Raw genomic sequence first — 20,539 nt, forward strand, 5'->3', positions numbered from 1 at the left:
CAAAACCGCTGGAATCACATACCAAAATCGCATGGCTCCTTCCCACATTGCCACCTCAAGAAGTGAAAAATTCTGTCCATGAAGGTGCCTGGTCCAAATGGCTTAGGAAACTCTTCTTCGAGGCTTGGGTCACGTTCTTTACACGCTCATTCAACTCCTCGGCTCAAAACCCTCAAGGGGCTCCCTTCTCGCTCAGAGTAAAAGGAAAAGTTTTACAATGGTGTGAAATGTCCTCTGCCATCTGGTCTCCACTGTCCTGCACAAATGTCACCTCAGTGAGGCATCTCGAGGAGCCACTCTGTTTCCCAATTCCCCAACCTGGAGCTCCTGACTCCCGTGACCCTGCTCAGGTTAGCTTCTTCCCATGATATTGTCACCTTGGAAGCCGATGCCTAAGACTTAGGTCTGAGTGTGTCTGTCCATCCTCACCAGAGCAATGAAGTGCCCTGAGGGAGCGGGGGTGGGGGGGGTGGGGGCTTGAGTTTCATTCCTTGAAGAGCCTAGAACAGGGCCTGACAAACTGTAATGTTTGTTGAAAGAACGACCCATCTCCTCAGAAACAGCCCAAAGCCATTCAGTGTCAGGTCTGGGGCCCCAAGCGAGCAAATTACGCTGGGGATGCCATTCTGGGCCAAAAATTATCTTTCACATTTTATGATTTCTTTTATATTTCCCCAAACTCCACTCATTTGCCTACCATTTTTATAATCTGGCCATATTTATATACCATGTAAACTATTGTTTATTTCACACTTTTCTTTAAATTGACTTAGTGTTAAAACTTTTACCCTTATCCCGGGTACTAATATCCAGGAAATCATGAGTTTGGTGTGCTGGTTATAGTTTTTCCTGTGCAATGATAAATTAAACCTAAAACATTTTTTAAATGTTGGTCCAAATACCACCTAAAATCGTCTCATATACTTAAAGTGGTGTTGGTACCACATTTTGAGAAATTATGATTCTGTGGATGTTCATATTTTTATTATATGAATGTTTCACAATTTTTTAAAGTTATCATATCTGATGTTGTTCATGTGTACCTTCTAAAATGTTTCTAAAGGAAGGTTTTTAAAGTTCTAAAGTTGGAATATGGCCTGCACACTAGATGCTCTTAAGGAACCGGCATTAACTTTTCCAGGTGCAATAACGGTAGGATTATTGTGATCGTGTAGGAGATGCAGGCCAAAATGTTTAGGGGCTGAAGTGTCAAGACGTCTGCTACTTTTACTCTTGGGTGGTTCAGCAAAAAAAAAACACAGAGAGGGCTTCCCTGGTGGCTTAGTGGTTGAGAGTCTGCCTGCCAATGCAGGGGACACGGGTTTGAGCCCTGGTCTGGGAAGATCCCACATGCCGCGGAGCAACTAGGCCCATGAGCCACAACTACTGAGCCTGCGCGTCTGGAGCCTGTGCTCCGCAACAAGAGAGGCCGCGACAGTGAGAGGTCCGCACACCGCGGTGAAGAGTGGCCCCCGCTCGCCGCAACTAGAGAAAGCGCTCGCACAGAAACGAAGACCCAACACAGCAAAAATAAATAGATAAATAAATAAAATTTAAAAATATATACAGAGAAATGGATGGGTGGGTGGCTAGACTGATAAAGCAAATATGACAAAAATTACTAACTGTTGAATCTGGGCGGTAGGCATACAGGTACTCATTGTACTCTTCTTTCAACTTTAACATTTTTCATAATAAAAACCTGGGTGGGGGGGGGTGATGAAAAATAAAATGTCCTAAGCAACGACATCATCCTTGGAATTGAACCATGGCAACTACTGTAGGGGAAATTGAGCTCTGAGCTCTAGTTCCAGACCAGACCCATTATTTATGATTAAGCACTGCCTGTACAGCAGAGGATCACCCTGTGCTCATCCCGGGGACAGGCCGGGCTTGGCCCTGCCCATACCACCCATCTCCTTAACAGCCCTCCCGGCTGTCATATGTACCCGCGCGAAATGCATACGCTAATACGCTAGTCTGAACGCCTACCCAAGCCAGACAACAGCGGGACACATGACCTGTTGATCACGCCTTCCTGGGCCTGAGAGTCTGCTGTCCAGCTTTGAGTTAGTCCTGCACTTCCTTCCCTCATCAGTGCTTATGCGGGGAACTGACTGAGAATTGCCCCATGTCCTCATCATTTTTTAAAAACGAGGTCTCTGAGGACATACCTGAGTGCTTCCATTTCAGTGTTCAGGGCCCAGACCCTTCAATGGCCCCTCAAGGCTCCAAATGCCCCATCATGGCCTCCCAGGCCCTCCATCTTCATCCCCACCCCCTCTCCCTGGTTTTCTCTGCTGCAGTCCCATTTTTCTCAAACACACTAAGCTCTCACCAGCCTTGGGGCCTTTGTACCTGCTGTTTCCTCTGCCTGGAATGCCCTTCCTCAGATGCAACAGGGCTGTGTCCTTGATATTCAGGTGCTAAATGGTCACCTCTTCTCTGCCGTGACCCCTCCACCTCTCTGTCACATCACCCTGTTTAATCTTCTTCAGAGTATCTATCTGAAGTTGATTATCTGCTTTATTTACAGTCTTGCCTCAGGATCCATGGGGAATTGGTTCCAGGAACCCCCGTGGATACCAAAATCCACGGATGCTCAAGTTCCTTATATGAAATGGTGTAGTATTTGCATATAACCTATGCACATCCTCCCCTATACTTTGAACCATCTCTAGATTACTTATAGCTAATACAATATAAATGCTATGTAAATAGTTGCCAGTGCATTTTTACTTTTTGCAAATTCAAGTTTTACTTTCTGGAACATTCTGAAATTTTTTCTTTTTAATATTTTCGATCCACACTTGGTTGAATCTGCAGATGCAGAACCCGTGGACACGGAGGGCCGACTGTAGTTGTTGACTATCTGTCTTCCCTGACTAGAATACCAGCTTCATAAGAGCAAGGGCCTCATCTTTCGTACTCATCACTGCATCCTTCGTGCCTAGAATGGTGTCCAACACACAGTAGGTACTCAATAAATATCTGCAAATGGATGAATAGGACACCCAGATAAAGTCCCAGCAAGAACTCCTTTCCACCTCCTGCTTTGAACCAGGGGTGCAGCCTTCTGTGTGGGGCCCAGTTGGAGCAGGAAAGGGTGGGAGATGCCAGGGGCAGGGGTTGCTTGAAGAGCACCCCTGGGCTTTGGCAGGAGCAGCTGCCTGAGCAAGGGTGGCAGAAAGTAAGGGCTCTCTTACCCATGTACAGATGGTCCTCATTGGGGTCATCCAGGACCTGTTGGCATAGCCACATGGAACAGGCCGGAGATGAAGAGCAGGAGAGAGGAAGAGGGAGAAAAGGTATGAGCAGGGAGGAAGCATCATCCACATGACTGCATTTGCCAATGGGAGGGCTGTGCTTTCCACCGTTTTTCCTAGTTAAGATGAAGGGCACAGGAAAAAACCCAGAGTGCGTGATCCAAATGGCCATCTGGAAAATAAGCGCATTCTAGCCCAATCCTCAAGGGTCCTAAATACCCAGAAAGGAGGTTACGAAAAGGAGGGGGCAAATTCCTCCCCTGGAAAATGTCTCAGCTTGAATAAGAATCCCACCTGTCTCCTAGGAGACGACGGACTGGTCATCAGGGTGAAAATTCAAATCCTGTCCCCATTCCCCCTGCCCTGGCAGGAAATGATGTCTCCCTGCCTGGAACTGCCACAGCACTTTCTTTCTCTCTTTTACAGCCTTCCTGCTTTCATTTTATCACTATTTCTATCTTCCTCTCTCCAAAGGGCAGGCACCATGTTGTATCTACCTTGGTTGCCTCCTTGGTGCCCTCTAACAGGACTAGGCACCTAGTAGGTGCTCAGGAAATGTCTGATGAATGAATGAACAGGTAAGCTGGCAGAGTCTTGTTGGGTGGGGCACCACAGGGCACAGGGAGAGGGGAGATCCTGACAGGACCCAGACACATGCGCTAACCAAGTGCCCGTGGGCTTCCTCTAAGATGGCCGACTCAAGCATCAGTGAGTTGAAATTGTGAAACTCGGTGTGACAGGTGGAGATAGCCTGCAGCCACCATCTCTCTTCTTTTGGGAAGAAACAAAGACAGACTCCTTGGCTAGACTGGTCCGCCTACCTCTTCCCATACCACACTCACCTTCCCTAGTCATCTAAGAGTCACAGGACAAGAGCCCTGAGAAAGGGATGCATCCTAGGCAGAGGCCTGGGACAGCCAACCTGGAACCCTAAGCTCTGCCCTTCGAGGAAAAGTCAGACCCAGGCACTTGCCTACCTAGAGTTCTGTTATTTTTCTTTGAAAAAATCACTTACGTTAATGTGTAGGATTATTGTTGTTTTTAAATTGAATTAAAAATTTGTTTAGCTTCTCAGTTTTAAATTCTAATGTGATAAATATTAATAAACATAACCCCCATAAGCAAAAGTTTTCTGCCTTCTTCAATTATTTTAAGAGCATAAAAGGGTCTTGAGGCCACAAAGTGTGAGATCTAGAGCAGGGGTTGGCAAAGTACAGCGTACAGGCCAATTCTGGCCCTCCCCTGTTTCTGAAAGTAAAGTTTTATCGAAACACAGCCAGGCCCATTTGTTTACATGCAAATGGCTGCTTTTGTGCTACAACCACACATACGTATAGCAGAAGGAGAACCAGCTCCAAAAAGAGAGAAACAGGTGAAGGGCAAGCCTCAGTATCCCTCTGAGCCTCAATTCCTTCGTCTATAAAATGGAAGTAATAGTCCGAGCGAGGGGTGAGGATTACACAAGATAACAGGGTGAAGGAGCCCGGAGAAATAACTACCACTCAGCCCTGCAACAGGCTGTTTGATGTGATGTGGCTCTCCCTGGAAACCAGTGGTATGGCATTTTGATAATAACAGAGACAGGGTTGGACCATCACCATGCCTCCCTCTCTCCTCCGTGTCTCCCCACCTCACCTCCACCAGCTTCACCACGTTGGGGTGGTCCAGCTTCTTGAGGATGGCAATTTCCTGGTACACCTGCTCAATGGGGCCCCTGGGCTGGATGCAGCCCCTGGGGGCTGGCCGGGTCCCTCGGGGAGGCGGGCGACCTGGAGGAGACATGAACCATCCCAGAGTCAAGGCAAAGAGACTTTCCTCTGCAGAGGGGGACTGTAGGCAGGACAGATGAAGTAGGGGGCTCTCAGAAGGGCTGGAATGGCTGATGTCACACAGGGGTCTTTATTTACTTATTTATTTATTTTGGCTGTGTTGGGTCTTCGATGCTGCATGCGGGCTTTCTCTAGTTGCAGCGAGCGGGAGCTACTCTTCTTTGCGGTGCACAGGCTTCTCACTGCAGTGGCTTCTCTTGTTGCAGGAGCATGGGTTCTAGGCGCACAGGCTTCAGCAGTTGTAGCACGTGGGCTCAGTAGTTGCGGCACGCAGGCCCTAGAGCACGTGGGCTTCAGTAGATGTGGTGCACTGGCTCAGTAGTTGTGGCTCACGGGCTCTAAAGCACAGGCTCAGTAGTTGTGGGATCTTCCCGGAGCAGAGATCGAACCCATGTCCCCTGCACTGGCAGGCAGATTCTTAATCACTGCACCACCAGGGAAGTCCCCCACCAGGGGCTTTAAACAGCCTTCTCTTCATCTGACTCCTCTGCTGCTGGAAACACTGGACACCCAGTCCCCTTGCCCAGCCTTCTGTTAATTCTCTCCTTCCTGTCCCACTCCCCAGGCCACAGTGAGAATCAAGAGTTCACTGAGGTACAAGGAAAAGAAGTCTGAGGTCTAGTTCAGCAATCTCAATATTCCCCTCTCTGGAGCTCAGGTTTCCCACTCCATAAGATGGACAAAAACATTATCCTTCACCTCCATAACTCATGGAAGTAGGAGAGATATAAAATAAAGTCTGGGATAGGAAAAGAAGTAAGAGCTGATGAGAGAAAAAACAAAGGACTTGCTTGGCCCTGCAGTGACTGATAGTCAAAAGGTCACAGTGATGGAAAGGTCCACAGTCAAAACACTTACACTGCATATTATATGTAAGTAAGGATCTAAGTGCAACTAACAGACAGAACGTGGATGTGTCAGCCTTGGAAAAGTAAAAGCAGAGGTGCAGGTGTCAGAGTGGGATGTGAACAGAGGCAAGGCAAGTTCAAAGGAAAGATACTTGCTGCATCTGCTGTAACAAGGAAGAAAGTGACAAGGGCAGTAACCACAAAGGAGCTGAACATCGTGGTATCACCTCATTGCCTGGTTAGGGAAAGGGAGGAAAGGAGTGGTTTAAGTCATCCTCAGAGGAAGTCAGAAGTAAATGTCAAAAATTAATAAATCAAGAAATAATGGCACAAGGATATTAACTGGCTCAGTTCAGATAAGCAGGATAAACCAGGGTCCTGGTGATACGACAGGGTTTTGGGATTTATGTTTCTTCTTATCCACTTTCTCTTTTCAGCTCAAGTCAACATTTTGCTCAGCACTGCTGGCAGGGAGCTTATGCTGGAGCAGCATATGCTCACCTACACCTGATCACATGCAGTAACTACCAGCTCCTAAAAGAGCTAAAAGTGGGGGCTGCCTCTAGGGAGAGGGAGGAGTACAGCAAGAAACTGTTGATCTCCATTACACACCCTTTTGTTCTTTTGCATTTTTGTAGATATAATTGAAATACCTTATGGTATTTCAATTTTTTTAATTCATTGTTTTAAAATATATAATTTAATGGTTTTTAGTACATTCACAAGGTTGTGAAACCATCACCACTAGGTCTTTTTTTTTTTAATTTTTGTCTGCATTGGGTCTTGCTGCACCAGGCTTTCTCTCTAGTTGCGGCGAGCAGGGGCTACCCTTCGTTGCAGTGCACGGGCTTCTCACTGCAGTGGCTTCTCTTGTGGAGCATGCGCTCTAGGCGCATGGGCTTCAGTAGTTGCAGCACGCAGGCTCAGTAGTTGTGGCACGCGGGCTCTAGGGTGCACGGGCTTCAGTAGTTGTGGCGAGCGGGCTCCATACTTGTGGCCCATGGGCTCTAGAGCACAGGCTCAGTAGTTGTGGCACACGGGCTTTGTTGCTCTGTGGCATGTGGGATCTTCCCGGAGCAGGGATCGAACCCGTGTCTCCTGCATTGGCAGGCGGATTCTTAACCACTGCAGCACCAGGGAAGTCCCTCACCACTAAGTCTTGAACATTTTCAACTCCCCCACAAAAAAAAACCCATACCTATTAGCAGTCAGTCCCCGCTCCCTTTTAACCCTAGCCCCTGGAAATCACTAATCTGCTGTCTCTGTGGATTTACCTATTCCGGACATTTCGTGTAAGTGGAATCATACAATATGTGGCCTTTTTTGTCTGGCTTCTTTCATTTAGCATCATGTTTTCAAGGTCATCTGCGTTGCAGCATGTATCAGAATTTCATTTCTTTTTATGGTTGAATATTCCATTGACTAGACAGACCACCTTTTGTTTATTCCTTCATCCGTTGACAGACATTTAGGGTTGTTTCTACATTTTGGCTATTATGAATAGTGCTACTATGAGCCTTCACGTACGAGCTTGTGTGAACATGTGTTTTCAATTCTCTTGGGTATATATGCCTAGGAGTAGAATTGCTGGGTCATACGGTCACAGCATGTTTAACTTTTTGAGGAACAGTCAAACTGTTTTCCTCTGAGGGATTCTTTTTACTTGATACCAATATTACTTCAATAAATATTTTTAGAAGAAAATGAATTTTAAAACGTCAGCAGGAGGCCCAACGCTGTCTTAGGGGAATCCACCCAGGACACCTCTGCAGGGGACACCATTCAGTGGGTCTTCTCTGTATTGCCCCAGCCCCTGCACCTAAGAACAAAGGCTCTGGCCCAACAAACTCACGTGGAAAGCCCGCCTGTCGGATCAGTTTCTTTTTGGACAGCACCTTCATTGCCTGTGGGAGGAAAGACCCCACATCCTGGTTAAAATGGGTAGGAGGGAGGAGGGAGAGTTCCTTCCACTCCTAGGCCTGCCCAAGCTGTCAGTGACCCAGCAGCCGCAGGACAATGTAGTGAGCACCTTGTCACTGGAATGGGTCAACTCCACAGGTTGTGTGGAAGCTGGAGTCCTGGGGTCCCTCCAGGCCGGAGGGTACTTCCAAGGTTCCAGGTCAGCTCTCCCAGCTGGGAGGCCACAAACCTTGGGATTTGCTACCACTGAATCAAGACACAAGTGAGCCAGAGTGATGGGCAAGGGACATTTTACACATGGGGAAACTGAGTTTCAGCATTTATGTCACTTGTCCAAGGACACATAATTGGCACATGGGAGAGCAAGGATTTGAACCCACATTGGACTGATTTCAAAGTCTCAGCCACATGGCAGTTTGTCTCACTACCACCCAGTTCTTAGTGCTATGGAGGATGCAGAAAGGGTAGCCCAGAGTAAGGATACGAGACGTTTGCTGAATTTATTCACTCAATCTTCCTGAGCCAATCACTTCACCTCCCCATTTCCCCACTTCCTTCCTAATGCACAGAATAAACATGACCTAAGCATAAAATGAGTCAACAGCTAAGAAAACCTTCCAGGAAGGCAAGTGCTAGAAAGGAGCCTTTTTCTTTGGACAAGGATGGGGGCAGGGAGGGGGATGTGGATACTCACGTAGTAGGTATTGTCATTTTCATTGTAGGCCAGCTTGACCACGCCATAGGAGCCCTGGATAAAGGGAGATGCCTGTGACATACTACCCAGAAGTTATGATCTGCAAAATGAGGACCCTAGTACAGAGCTTGCAAACTGGCAGCCCATTGGCAAAATCCACCCTGTATGTTGTTGGATCTGCAGTTTTTAGAAAGTTTGAATTGGTGGCCAACATTTTAAAACAGGTCAGATATAAAAATCCAGATTCTGATATGGATATGGAGCCATAATCATTTCCATATGTTAACAGTTTGCCACAGTCCTCACCACTCCCTACTGTCTTATACCTAGCATGTTTTCCTCATTTATATTATTCACTTGCTCTCTACTGGCATTTGAGTTTTTGACCCTTGCAATGATACTGCCCATTGGCTGTTATAAAAGCAAAAACAGATGTGAGAGTACCTTAAGGAGAAAAAAAGCCAACACCAATGTTAGTGATATGGAATTTCCCTGGAAGCTTTGTGAGCTTTTGTAGAAACACAGCACATTGTAAAACAAAACAAAATAAAACAAAACAGATGGACCATAAATGACAAAACTCTCCCCCTCCCAGCCTCATCTCCAAGGACTCCTCTCCCACTCCCAAATCTAGTGGGGTTCCTTCCACAGTATCTGAGACATCCTTGGTAAATATGGAAAACCAGCCTGGCTCCTGGGATATTTACCTTTCCAATTTCGTCCTTCAGTGTGTACTGATTCAGCTGTACACAGTCCTGGAAAATAAGGAGAAACACATAGAATATGAATTGTAAGTTTGCAGCTAGATACATTTTTCACAAACTTAACAAACACCTTAACCAGGACCCAAATCAAGAAAGGGAACATTCCCAGCTCCCCAGAAGCGTCTCCCATATACTGGCCCCTGTCCAGGGTGACCACTATCCTGCCTTCTACCAGCACAGTTGTTGTTGGTTTTTTGTGTTTTTTTTTGGCTGTGCCACGCAGCATGTAGGAGATTAGTTCCCAGACCAGGGATTGAACCCATGCCCCCTGCAGTGGAAGCTTGGAGTCTTAACCACTGGATCACCAGGGAAGTCCCTACCAGCATAGCTTTTGTACATTGTAAGAGCGTAATGATATAGTATGTACTCTTTTAATATCCATTTTAAAGGTTCTTCCCACTTTTAAAAACTTCATTTATTTACTTTTTAAAAGTTAATTTAAAATTAAACAATAATCCATGACTGTGTTATCCTGTAAAAAAATGTAAAGTGATACAAGAGGAGAAAATCTGAGTGTCCTTAGCGCAAACAAAAGTTTCTTAACAGTTTCTCAAAAGTTCTTTTTTGTATTAAAAAAGTGCAAAATATAAAAGGAAACAAATGATAAATTGGATTTCAATCAAAATTAAAACTTTTGCTCTTTGAAACACTACTGAGAAAAAAAAGGTAAGACACGGACTGAGAGAAACTATTTGTAACACTTACAGTGGACAAAAGACTGGTATCCAGAACATATAAAGAACTCTGGGCTTCGCTGGTGGCGTGGTGGTTAAGAATCCGCCTGCCAGTGCAGGGGACATGGGTTCAAACCCTGGTCGGGGAAGATCCCACATGCCGTGGAGCAACTAAGCCCATGTGCCACAACTACTGAGCCTGCACTCTAGAGCCCACAAGACACAACTACTGAGCCTGCGCACCTAGAGCCCGTGCTTCGCAACAAGAGAAGCCACCGCAATGAGAAGCCTGCGTACCGCAACAAAGAGTAGCCCCCCTTCGCCGCAACTAGAGAAAAGCCCAAGCGTAGCAATGAAGACCCCACGTAACCAAAACAAAGAAAAAAACTTTAAAAAATAAATAAATAAAAAAGAACTCCTACAACTCATTAATAAAAAGACAACCCAATTAAAAATGGGCTAAAGATTTGATAAGCTATTTCTCCAAAGAAGGTACACAAATGATCAATAAGCACATGAAAAGATGCTCAACATCATTACTCGTCAGGGAAATGCAAATTAAAGCCACACCCACTAAACTGGCTAAAATCAAAAAGACAGACCAAACCAAGTATTGTCAGAATGTAGGGCAAATGAAACTTTCATACGCTACTAGTTGGAATGTAAAATGGTGCAGCCTCTTTGGAAAACAGTTTGGCAGTGTCTTAACAAGCACTTCCCATATGACCCAGCCATTCTACACCTAGGTGTTCACTCAAAAGAAATGAAAACTTGTGTCCATGCAAAGACTTGTATACAAATGTTCGCAACAGCTTTATTAGTAATAGTCAACAACTGGAAACAATCCAAATGTCCATCAATAGGTAAATGGATAAACGAACTATGGTATATAGCTGTACAGTGGAATACTATTTAGCAATAAAAAGGCATGAACTACTAATATGTGCAAAAATATGGATAAATCACAAAATCATTATGCTATGAAAGAAGCTAAGCTAAAAAAAGTGCATACTAAATGACTCCACTTATATAAAATTCCAGAACTTGTAAGCTAATCTATAATGAAAAGAGGCAGGTCAGCCGCTGCCTGGGAGAGGGGAGGTGGGGGAGGGATGCGCTGTTGGGTGTGCTGGAAATGTCTGCGATCTTGATGGGGGTGATGGTTTTATGGATGTATACATACATCACAGCTGATCCTATTGCACATCTGAAATATGAGCAGTTTATTTCACTTCAATTACACCTCAGTATAGTTAGGCTGAACATGTTAAGTGATACAAGAAGTAAAACTGGGAAAAGAAACACGATAGAAAGCAAAACTTCAAGTGTTACAGAGAAGCCCAAGATTTCCCTTGAAACCCCTCCCATGCCCCAATTCTATCCCTCTCCCCGAACCTTGATATCAGTTTTGTGTATAAACTTCTAGGCCTTTTTCTATGTAAATGCACACATACATGCATCTGTAGAAAATACAGAGTACTGTTTTGGGATGGGGTTGGGGAGGCATAGACGGTGTCACACTAAATCAGTTCTCAACTTCCTTTGACTGCAGTTAGTTCCATGTCAGACCTGCATCTTTGACTTGCTGTGTAACGGGCCCACAGAGCTCTCACCTCACTGGTGGACTTTTTAGTTTGTTTTGTGTTTCTCTCCAGTATTGTTTTCATTCCCCTGAGTCTTGAAGGGATGTGACAGGCAAAGGTGGGGCCCTGCAGAGCTGTCCTAAGGGGTCTCATTGCCTCATAATATAGCCCCCACATGCTGCTGAGTTCATCTTCCAAGAATCCACTCTGACCACATCAGCCCCAGCTCGCTGCTGCTTCCAGAGTCAAGTCCTGACTTCACAGCCTGACCTTCAAACCCTCTAAAGCTCTGACCTTGGCAGAGTTGTCTAGTTGCCCACCAAACACCAGTCTCTCCTTTCTTCCTTATAAGTGGTACTCTGTGTGGCAACATTCCAGGCTAGAAAACTTCATTTCCCAGCTTCTCTTACAGCTAAGGTGGCCATGTGTTCTGGCTAGTGGGAGATAAGCAGAAGTTGCTGGGTAGAGCTTCCAGGAAAGAGGACTGACTTAGGAGGCAGACATCTTTTGCCTTTCTTCCCTGCTCCTTCTTCCTGCCTGGAATGGAGCTGTGAAGGCTAGAGCCACAGCAGCCATCTTGAGATCATGAGGTTTTAAGGGCAAAAGCAACAACACAACTACCACACCAATCCCCAATGCCTAGCTCTAGATTTATTTTACATGGTTAAAAAAAAATCCTATTGTGTTAAAGCCACTGTTGTTGGGAGATGTCTGTTTCTCTAAGCTGACTCATTTCTAACAGATACAAACTCGAACTCGCTCTCCAGCCCTGTTTCCACAGTGCCCCCCATTTGGGGCCCCACACTCCAGTTAACTGAATCCCTGACCTATCCTGAATTCTATGGAAAGGAATACGTTGGTATACATAGCTGGTACTTAGTTAGGTTATGATAATCATACTTTTAAAACTAAAATATTAGTGGAATGAGACTACCTCTGTCACCTAGGTGGCCTGTGGCTAGTTAATAAACTAGGAGATGAAACAACAATAACAATTTTTTTTAAATGGGCTCATGCCTTCTACCTCGGGGCCCTTGCTCATGCCATGCTCACCCCCTGCAGTGAACTCTCAGTGTGTAGTTAAATATCAGCCCCTTTAGAAAGCCATTCCTGACTTCCAGGCATCCCCCAATAAAATGTATTCCTTCCTTCAACAAATATTTTTGAGCGACTATGCGCCAGGCAGCGTGCTCAGTGCTGGGGACTCTGTGGTGGACAGGACTGTTCCTAACATCCTAGCTGAGGCGGGGGCAGTGGCGGGGAACAGGCAATAAACAACTTAACAAACACACAGATAATCAGATGGTGACAAGTGCTGTGAAGGAAAGTCAACAGAGCAACAGGACAGACAGGGATGGAAGGCTGCTTAGAGGGGGTGGAATGAGAGGCCTTTCAGAGGAGGTGATATTTGAGTTGAGACTTGGAAGCCAGATGGAGATGTCCTTGCAAAGATGGTCGGGGGACGGTGTGGTTCCAAGCAGAGGGAACAGCAAGGGCAAAGGCCTAACGGAGGGAATGAGGAAGACAAAGAAGTGGGTAAGGTCGGAGCTCTGTGAGTTGGCAGCACAAAGGTAGGAGATGGGGCAGCAGGTGGGGCGGGGGCGGATCAGGCCCTGTGAACCCTGCTGGGGATCTGAGTTCCAACCCACCTCCCAGAAGTTTATGGTAAAGATCAAGTGAGAAGTTCAGGTGCAGTGCTGAGGACAGTGCCTGGGAAGGCAAACACTCAGCAACTGGGGCCGTGCTGTTTGTCAGGGTGCGAGGCCTCTCACTGACCCACCATCCCCATTTCAGAGTCCCCAGCACAACTTCCAACTGCCACCGCGTGCATCTCTGTGTGAGAGGCTCTGTCTGTCCCCGAGATGCTCTGCCCACACTCAGGGACTGCCAGCAGTTGGTGTAACAGGCCCGCCCTGTTACACCAGGTGGAATAACTCTGGGGCTCGTGTCCTACGCTGTCTCCCAGGGCTGCCCAGAGGTGGAGGCCCAGATGCCCACAGTGGTAACCGGCTCCAACATGCACCCTTTATTGACGTCTCCCTGGGTTTCCTGGGGTCACCTCCCCAATCAACTGGTTGCGCTGGAATCCTTCTGGGGGAGCCCAACCTAACGCGGAGACATTCCGGGCGCGGGGCAGGGCACCAGGGGCCGCCGCTCACATACCTGCAACCCGGTGATGGAGACGTGGTGCGACTCCACCGTGGGCCTCCGGGGCAGCCGCGGCGAGGACTGCGGAGAGCCCACGGGCGAGTGGGGCAGGGCCGGGTAGACGCAGCGCCCATTCGCATCCAGCAGGGACCGCTCCTGCAGAGAGAGCTTGCGACTGGAGAGGTGGGGCCGGGCCTGGGACCCGGAGACGTTGAGGGGGACCTCTCCGCCAGGGGCCTCCAGGGGCCGGTCCCGGGCCAGGCCGCTGTCCACAGCGCAGGCCGGCTCGCACTCAGTGACCACGATGAAGGACTCCATGCCCAGATGGATGCTCAGGGACGAGAGGCCCCGCAGGGCTTCACAGGGTTTCTGGCCTTCGCTGCTATTACTGTTGCCGCTCCCGCCCCCCAGCTCATCCTGGGGGGCGGCCCGGTCGCTACTGGGCTGGCTAGAGACGCATGATGACATGGTGCATGTGCCGACCTCATGCGACACGCACGTGCCCGGGCACTCCCATCCGGCAGCGGCGCCACCTGCAGAGAGAGGAAGGGTCACCTGCCCCCATCCTGTGCGGCAGGGGCAGGGAAGGGGGTCTCTCCTGCTGGGCCAGACTGGTGCCTCATTCCTGCTTTGAGTCGCCATCCTTGAAAAAAATATCTTGCAAAACACAGTGTGATCTGAAATCTTTTGCGTCTATATAGAAGAGCTTACTCCACATTTCCTCACCGTATCCACTTTTTTAAATTGATGTATAGTTGATTTACAACTCTGTGTTAGTTTCTGTTGTATAGCAAAGTGATTCAGTTATACATACGTATACATTCTGTTTTATATTCTTTTCCATTATGATTTATCACAGGATATTGAATATAGTTCCCTGTGCTATACAGTAGGACCCTGTTGTTTCACATTTCCTCATCTTAAAAGCCCCTTGTCACACAAACAAGAATCCCAAATTCAATTCCTGTAGAAACCAAGTATGAGAAAACCCCAAAATAGAGCACCCATGCCTCCTACAAAGGTGGCAGCTACTTCCAGCTCAAGCCAATTGTTGTTAAACAGGGACTGGAGCCTAGAATTGTCTGGTTATCTCTCCAACCCTTTTTTTTTTTTTTTTCAAGAGAAGCCCTAAAGCCAGGATGGTAAGTGAGATCTCTTGATTTTTTTTTTTTAATTAGCAATTATTTTAAATATTTTAAAATGCTGGGCAGGCCAAATGAAACACTTCCACATGGTGACCTCTAGGCTGCATCACTTCACAATAGCAATGATTCAGACAGCTCTTTACAGTTTATAAAATATCTTCCACACCTCAGGATAATTTCACAAGCACCCTAGCTTGTTGGTTTGCCATTATACCCTCATTTTGTAAATGGGGAAACTGAGGTTCAAGAGAGGGAGAGGGATTTGTCCAGGTCTCCAAATGCAAAGACCATGAGCACAGGAGTCCAGTCCCCTGGCCTGGCGTGGCCAATGATTCTCAACTGAGGAGTGGGGGTCAGGGGTCACACCAGCAGAGAGTGTGTGAGCCAGGGAAGTCTGTGTCGTCTGAGGAGCTAGGCTCGACATATCTATTATCTAATGTTTCCCTAGTTCAGCCCCCAGCTAGTACTTGCAAGATGTAAGGCAAATATGAGATTAAAAAAAGTTAACATCAAACAGCTTGGCGGTTCCTCAACAAATTAAACAGAGAATTACCATATGACTGAGCAATTCCGTTCCTAGGTATACACAACAGCCAAAAGGGAAAAAACAACCTACATGTCCACGGACAGATGAATGGATAAGCAAAATGTGGTCTGTCCACACAATAGAATATGACTAGAAAGGAATGAAGAACCGACACAGGCTACAAACTGCATGAACCTCAAAAACACGATGCTAAGTGAAAGATGCCAGACACAAAAGGGCACATGTGTATAATCCTATTTATATGAAATTTTTTTTTTTGGCCATGTCACGTGGCTTGCAGGATCTTAGTTCCCCAACAAGGGATCGAACCCGTGCCCCCTGCAGTGGAAGCGCAGAGTCCTAACCACTGGACAGCCAGGGAATTTCCCTGTATGAAATTTTTTAAATAGGCAAATGCATACAGACAGAAAGTAGATTAGTGGTTGCCTAGGGCTGGGGAGGTGTTGGGGGAAAAGGGGAATGACTGTCAATAGGTATGGGGTCTCCTTTTGGAGTGATGAAAATATTCTGGAACTAGATAGAGACGGTGGTTGCACAACACTGTGAATGGACTAAATGCCAGCCACTGATTTGTACATTTTTAAATAGTTAATTTTATGTTATGTGATTTAAAAAAAAAGATTGACACACTCCCTTAGACTGTCAATTCCTTCTGTCTCTGGGACAGAATATTAACCTTTGGTTTGTATGTTTGACAAATTCTGCTGGACAAATGTCACAGGTACCACTGGAATTCAGGGAGTATATCCACAGATGCAGACAGTGGCAGCTCTGTGCTGATCACCCACGTCACAAAGGTGCCAGGAAAACAGTGCGAGCTGAGTAGAGAGATTTTATGAATGAGTAAAATGATATCTCTTTAAGACACTGGGTGGCAGTGGGGGGATACAGAGGAAAGTAAAGATGGGAGCAGAAAGCCAGTGCTTCCTGGAGGGCTTGGTTGAGGGGCAGAGAAATGCTACCCGCCCTCTTGCGACAGTCCTGCAATAAGTATTTACGGAATAGCTTCTATGTATGCAATCTGGACCATGACGTGGGCAGATGGGGTCCCTTGTGGAGCAGGGAAAGATCAATGGGAAAGGCACTAAGGAACTAACAGCAGCATGCCAGCCCGGACATGGCACAATTTTTGAACACAGAGTACAGTGTAAAGGAATAACAAAGTACCCAGTCATGTGACAAGATGCTCAGCCTCAGTTATAGTAAGAGAAGTGCAAATTCAAACTACAACGAAATGGTTTGGTGGCTCCTCAAAAAGTTAAATGTAGAATTATCATTTGACTCAGCAATTCCTCTTCTAGGTGTGTATATATATATATATATATATATATATATATATATCCCCAAAAGAACTGAAAGCAGGGATTCAAACAGATACTTATACACCCATGTTCACAGCAGCATTATTCACAATAGCCAAAAGGTTGAAATGTCCCAAGTTTCCATCAATGGAAGAATAGATACACAGAATGTGGTCTATTTATACAACAGAACACTATTCAGCTATAAAAAGGAATAAAGTTCTGACACATGCTACAACATGGATGAGCCTTGAAAACATGCGAAGTGAAACACGCCAAATATTAAAGGACAAATACTGTATGGCTTCACTTATAGAACAGGCAAATTCATAGAGCCAGAAAGTTTAGAATAAAGGTTACCAGAAGAGACCGGGGGAGAGGGGAGCAGCGAGTCATTGCTTAAGGGGTACAGAGTTTCTATTTGGGGTGATGAAAAAGTTCTGGAAATGGACAGTGGTGATGGCTGCACAACAGTCCATATGTAAATAGTGCCATTGAATTGTACATCGAAAAGTGGTTAAAATCGTAAGTTTTATGTTATGTATATTTTACCAAAATAATAATAATAAAGCTACAATGAAATATCTTTTTTCCAACTATCGGATTGGCAAAGACAAAAAATATAATAACAGCAGTATTTTGATGAGGCTATGAGCCGTATGAATTAGTATCAACTTTATGAAGGGAAATTCACCAATATCTAACAAAATTCCAAATGCACATACCTTTGACTTACCAATTCTGCACCTGGGAGTATTTACCTTAAAGACAATCTCACACATAAAAAAATGATATACGTACAAAATTATTTTGGTAGTGTGGTTTGAAATGACTATCCACAGGGGACTGAGTAAATAAAATGAGGTACACGTAGCCCAGGAGAAAATCATGCATTTATTTTAAAAGAGGTGACTCTGTACATCCTAATGTGAATTAGCTCCAAGACACACTGTTACATGGAAAAAACCAAGGCATTCGGATACTGCTGTTGGCATAGGGGGAAAAGGGCCATACGTGCGTACATAATCACATGCAGAGCATATTCCTGGAAAGATACACAAGAAAATGATAAGAGTGGCCTCAAGAGAAGACAACTGGTTTGCAGAAGTGGGGGGGAGGCAGGGTGAGAGGGACTTAACTTTCACTGTATTCACTTTTATTTTTGTAAAAGTAAGTGTGCAAAGAGTAACTATTCAGAAATGAATTTTTAAAGGAAAGTAACCATAACCACAATGGGAGTTAGGATGTTCAGGCCCGAGTGCTACCTCCGGGGCACGAGGCAGAGGGAGCGAGCAGTTGGCTCTATCTCCTAATCCCTTATCCCACTCTGACTGTATCTGAGAAAGAAATCATTAAATGTGTCCCTGTCTTGGCTTCCTCGTCCGTGAAAGAATACAACCCAAGTTCAATGTTCTCCACAGTCTCAGCTGCCGTTCCTTTACATATCCTTTTTATAATCCTTATTTCCCAGGAGGGGAAAAGCAGGGTCCCTGAAGTTCGACTGCCTGGGGCCGCAGCCTCAGTTTTCTCTTCTATAAAATGGGCACTCACCCAAGAGTCATGAGGACTAACTGAACTAAGAACTCAGTATTCATGTCTGATGCATGGTTAAGTGCTCAAAAAGCTCTTCTTTCAACAAATACTTCCTGAATGCCTACTACCTGCCAGGCTATGCTCCAGAATGTTCCTCCTCCTGTGTGTGTTCTGTAGCCCTGGGAGCGTGGGCCTGCCTCCCCTCCACTGGCCCGTCCTCCCTCCCAGAGCCACCTCTGACATGGCTGCAGAGTTCCTGAAAAGAAAACTAGTCTGGCAGCACCTGAGACAGTTAATGGAGAATTTTTCTTCTTGCCAACAGAAAAACAATTGCTTATCGATCGCCACTCCAGGCCAAGGACACCAAGCCATCCACCCCCGGCAAAGCTGCATTTAATCAGTCTCCTTGACGAGCTGGCGTCTGGCTCCGTGCCTTGGCCCTTGAGGCCTGGAGGAGAAAGGAGAGAAAAAATGCACCGGCTGGCTCTGAGGCAGAGGTGTGGGCCCCTGTGCTGGAGGGATAGGTGTGTTCAGGTCTCAGGAAAGAGCCCCAAGGGACACAGACCTCAGTGCCTCGAGGCCACCTGGAGGCCCCTCACTGGTCTGCAGCAGGCCTGGCAGGTAAGGACTTGGCCAATCAGCACCACTGACCCCACAGAGTCCAAGCCAGAATCTGACCGTTTCTGAGGTCACAGATCGTATGAGGTCACACACCTTTTAAGGATCTGTTGAAAGCCACCAACACTCCCAGGAGAAGAAAAATCATACAAAAAGACAATGGTTTGCATTATAACAGCTAACATCCAACTGAGCATTTCTTCACCAAACATTGGAACAGCTCTGCCTGGGTCATTTAATCCTCACAGGCCCTCTGAGAGGGAGGGACAGCTAAGCATTCAGTTTTGGGGGGGCCGAGGTTTGATGAAATTCCAAAAGCCCCCTCCCCGAGCCTCCTGCCCCAATATGTGGTTCCTTCCCCAGGCCCTGAAGCCTCCCCTTGGCTGGCAGCCCTGCCTCCCCTCCCTCCCCTCTCACAGGCAGCTCCATGGAGGACCAGACCCTTCCTGGAGCAGATAAACCCGGCTCCAGGCCAGAACGAAGGAGCGCTCATTCCTCTGCCAGGAAGCCAAGTGCCAGCAGCCTCCAGGAAACACGTTCCCATATCCTGGGGGCATTTTCCAACCTGCGCCTGCTGACCAGATGCCGAGCCGCCACCACCACAGGAGCTGCAGCACAGCAAGTAGCCAGTGAGTGGGCCCGTGACATGCCCTGACCCATGATACACCCTTTGCATGGTCCCCTGAGGTCCCGGGCAACACAGGACAACAAAGAGGCCCAAAATAGCTGTGAGGATCCTGCCAAGGCCAGGGACAATGTCCTCCCTGGGATAACAGGCTTGGCCAGCCACATCTTCTCTCACCTGGGGAAACTGAGGCCCGGGGAGGTGCTAAAGGAAACCCACTCACCCATTTCTTCTTTCCACAAGTTATTACTGGGGACCTACTATGTGCCAGATAAACAAAACAGATGTGATTTCTGAAAAGTAGGGGCACAAGTGACTCTATAAGCACAAACTGGAGGAGAAAACCAGGATGAGATAAAAAAGAACAACACAGGGACCCAGGGGAGATCTGAATGGGAGGGGGTGAGTCAAGGAAGGCCTCACTTGGGGAAATTATATTTAGGCTGAGACCTACAGGGTGAGTAGGTGCTAAGGGGGCGGGAACTTGCTCCAGGAGGAGGAAACACATTCTGAGAAGGCCTCGCAGCAGGAAAGAGGTGGGAGAGCGGAGAGAACAGAAAGAAGACTCCTGGGATTGAACGAGGTTGGGAAAGGGGTGAGGGTGGATGGGCATGCTGGAGGGGCCAGAGCACAAGAGCTTTCTTTGTAGGAAGCTGATGAGAGCAGGAGGGGTGTCCCAGGCAAAGCCATAGGGACCCCACTCGGCACCTGTTATGGGTTGTGGAATTGTGGCCTCCAAAAAAGATATGCTGGAGTCCTAATGCAATATGACTGGTGTCCTTATAAAAAGGGGGAAACCTGGACAGACCTGCACACAGGGAGAACACCATGAGAACGTGAAGGCAGAGGTTGGGGTCCTGCACCTACAAGCCAAGGAACGCCAGATTGTCAGCAGCCATCAGACGCCAGGAGACAGACACGGACCAGATTCTCCTTCATGACCCCTGGAAGGAACCGACCCTACCAACACCTTGGTCTCAGACTTCTGGCCTCCAGAACTGTGAGATAATACATTTCTGTGGTTTAAGCTGCCCAGTTAGCGGT

At 46.8% G+C, this 20,539-nt stretch overlaps 1 protein-coding gene across 4 annotated transcripts in view; it reads right to left on the minus strand.

The window, feature by feature from the left end:
• The window catches only part of CAMKK2 (calcium/calmodulin dependent protein kinase kinase 2), a 59,751-nt gene that overhangs the window by 23,763 nt on the left and 15,449 nt on the right, over positions 1 to 20,539 (minus strand). For 2 of the 4 annotated variants that reach the window (XM_065890073.1, XM_065890075.1), the window contains exons 1-6: positions 13,742 to 14,194; positions 9,265 to 9,312; positions 8,558 to 8,611; positions 7,796 to 7,847; positions 4,902 to 5,035; positions 3,207 to 3,243 (exon numbers count right to left, since the gene is read on the minus strand). In XM_065890073.1, the coding sequence (XP_065746145.1) occupies positions 3,207 to 3,243; positions 4,902 to 5,035; positions 7,796 to 7,847; positions 8,558 to 8,611; positions 9,265 to 9,312; positions 13,742 to 14,194 (778 nt within the window). Of the gene's footprint in view, positions 1 to 3,206; positions 3,244 to 4,901; positions 5,036 to 7,795; positions 7,848 to 8,557; positions 8,612 to 9,264; positions 9,313 to 13,741; positions 14,260 to 20,539 lie in introns of those variants that run through there. The other 2 variants (XM_065890074.1, XM_065890072.1) reach the window with 2 other exon arrangements.

Source organism: Phocoena phocoena, chromosome 13 (genome assembly GCF_963924675.1).
Source record: "Phocoena phocoena chromosome 13, mPhoPho1.1, whole genome shotgun sequence".
NCBI lineage: Eukaryota > Metazoa > Chordata > Mammalia > Artiodactyla > Phocoenidae > Phocoena > Phocoena phocoena.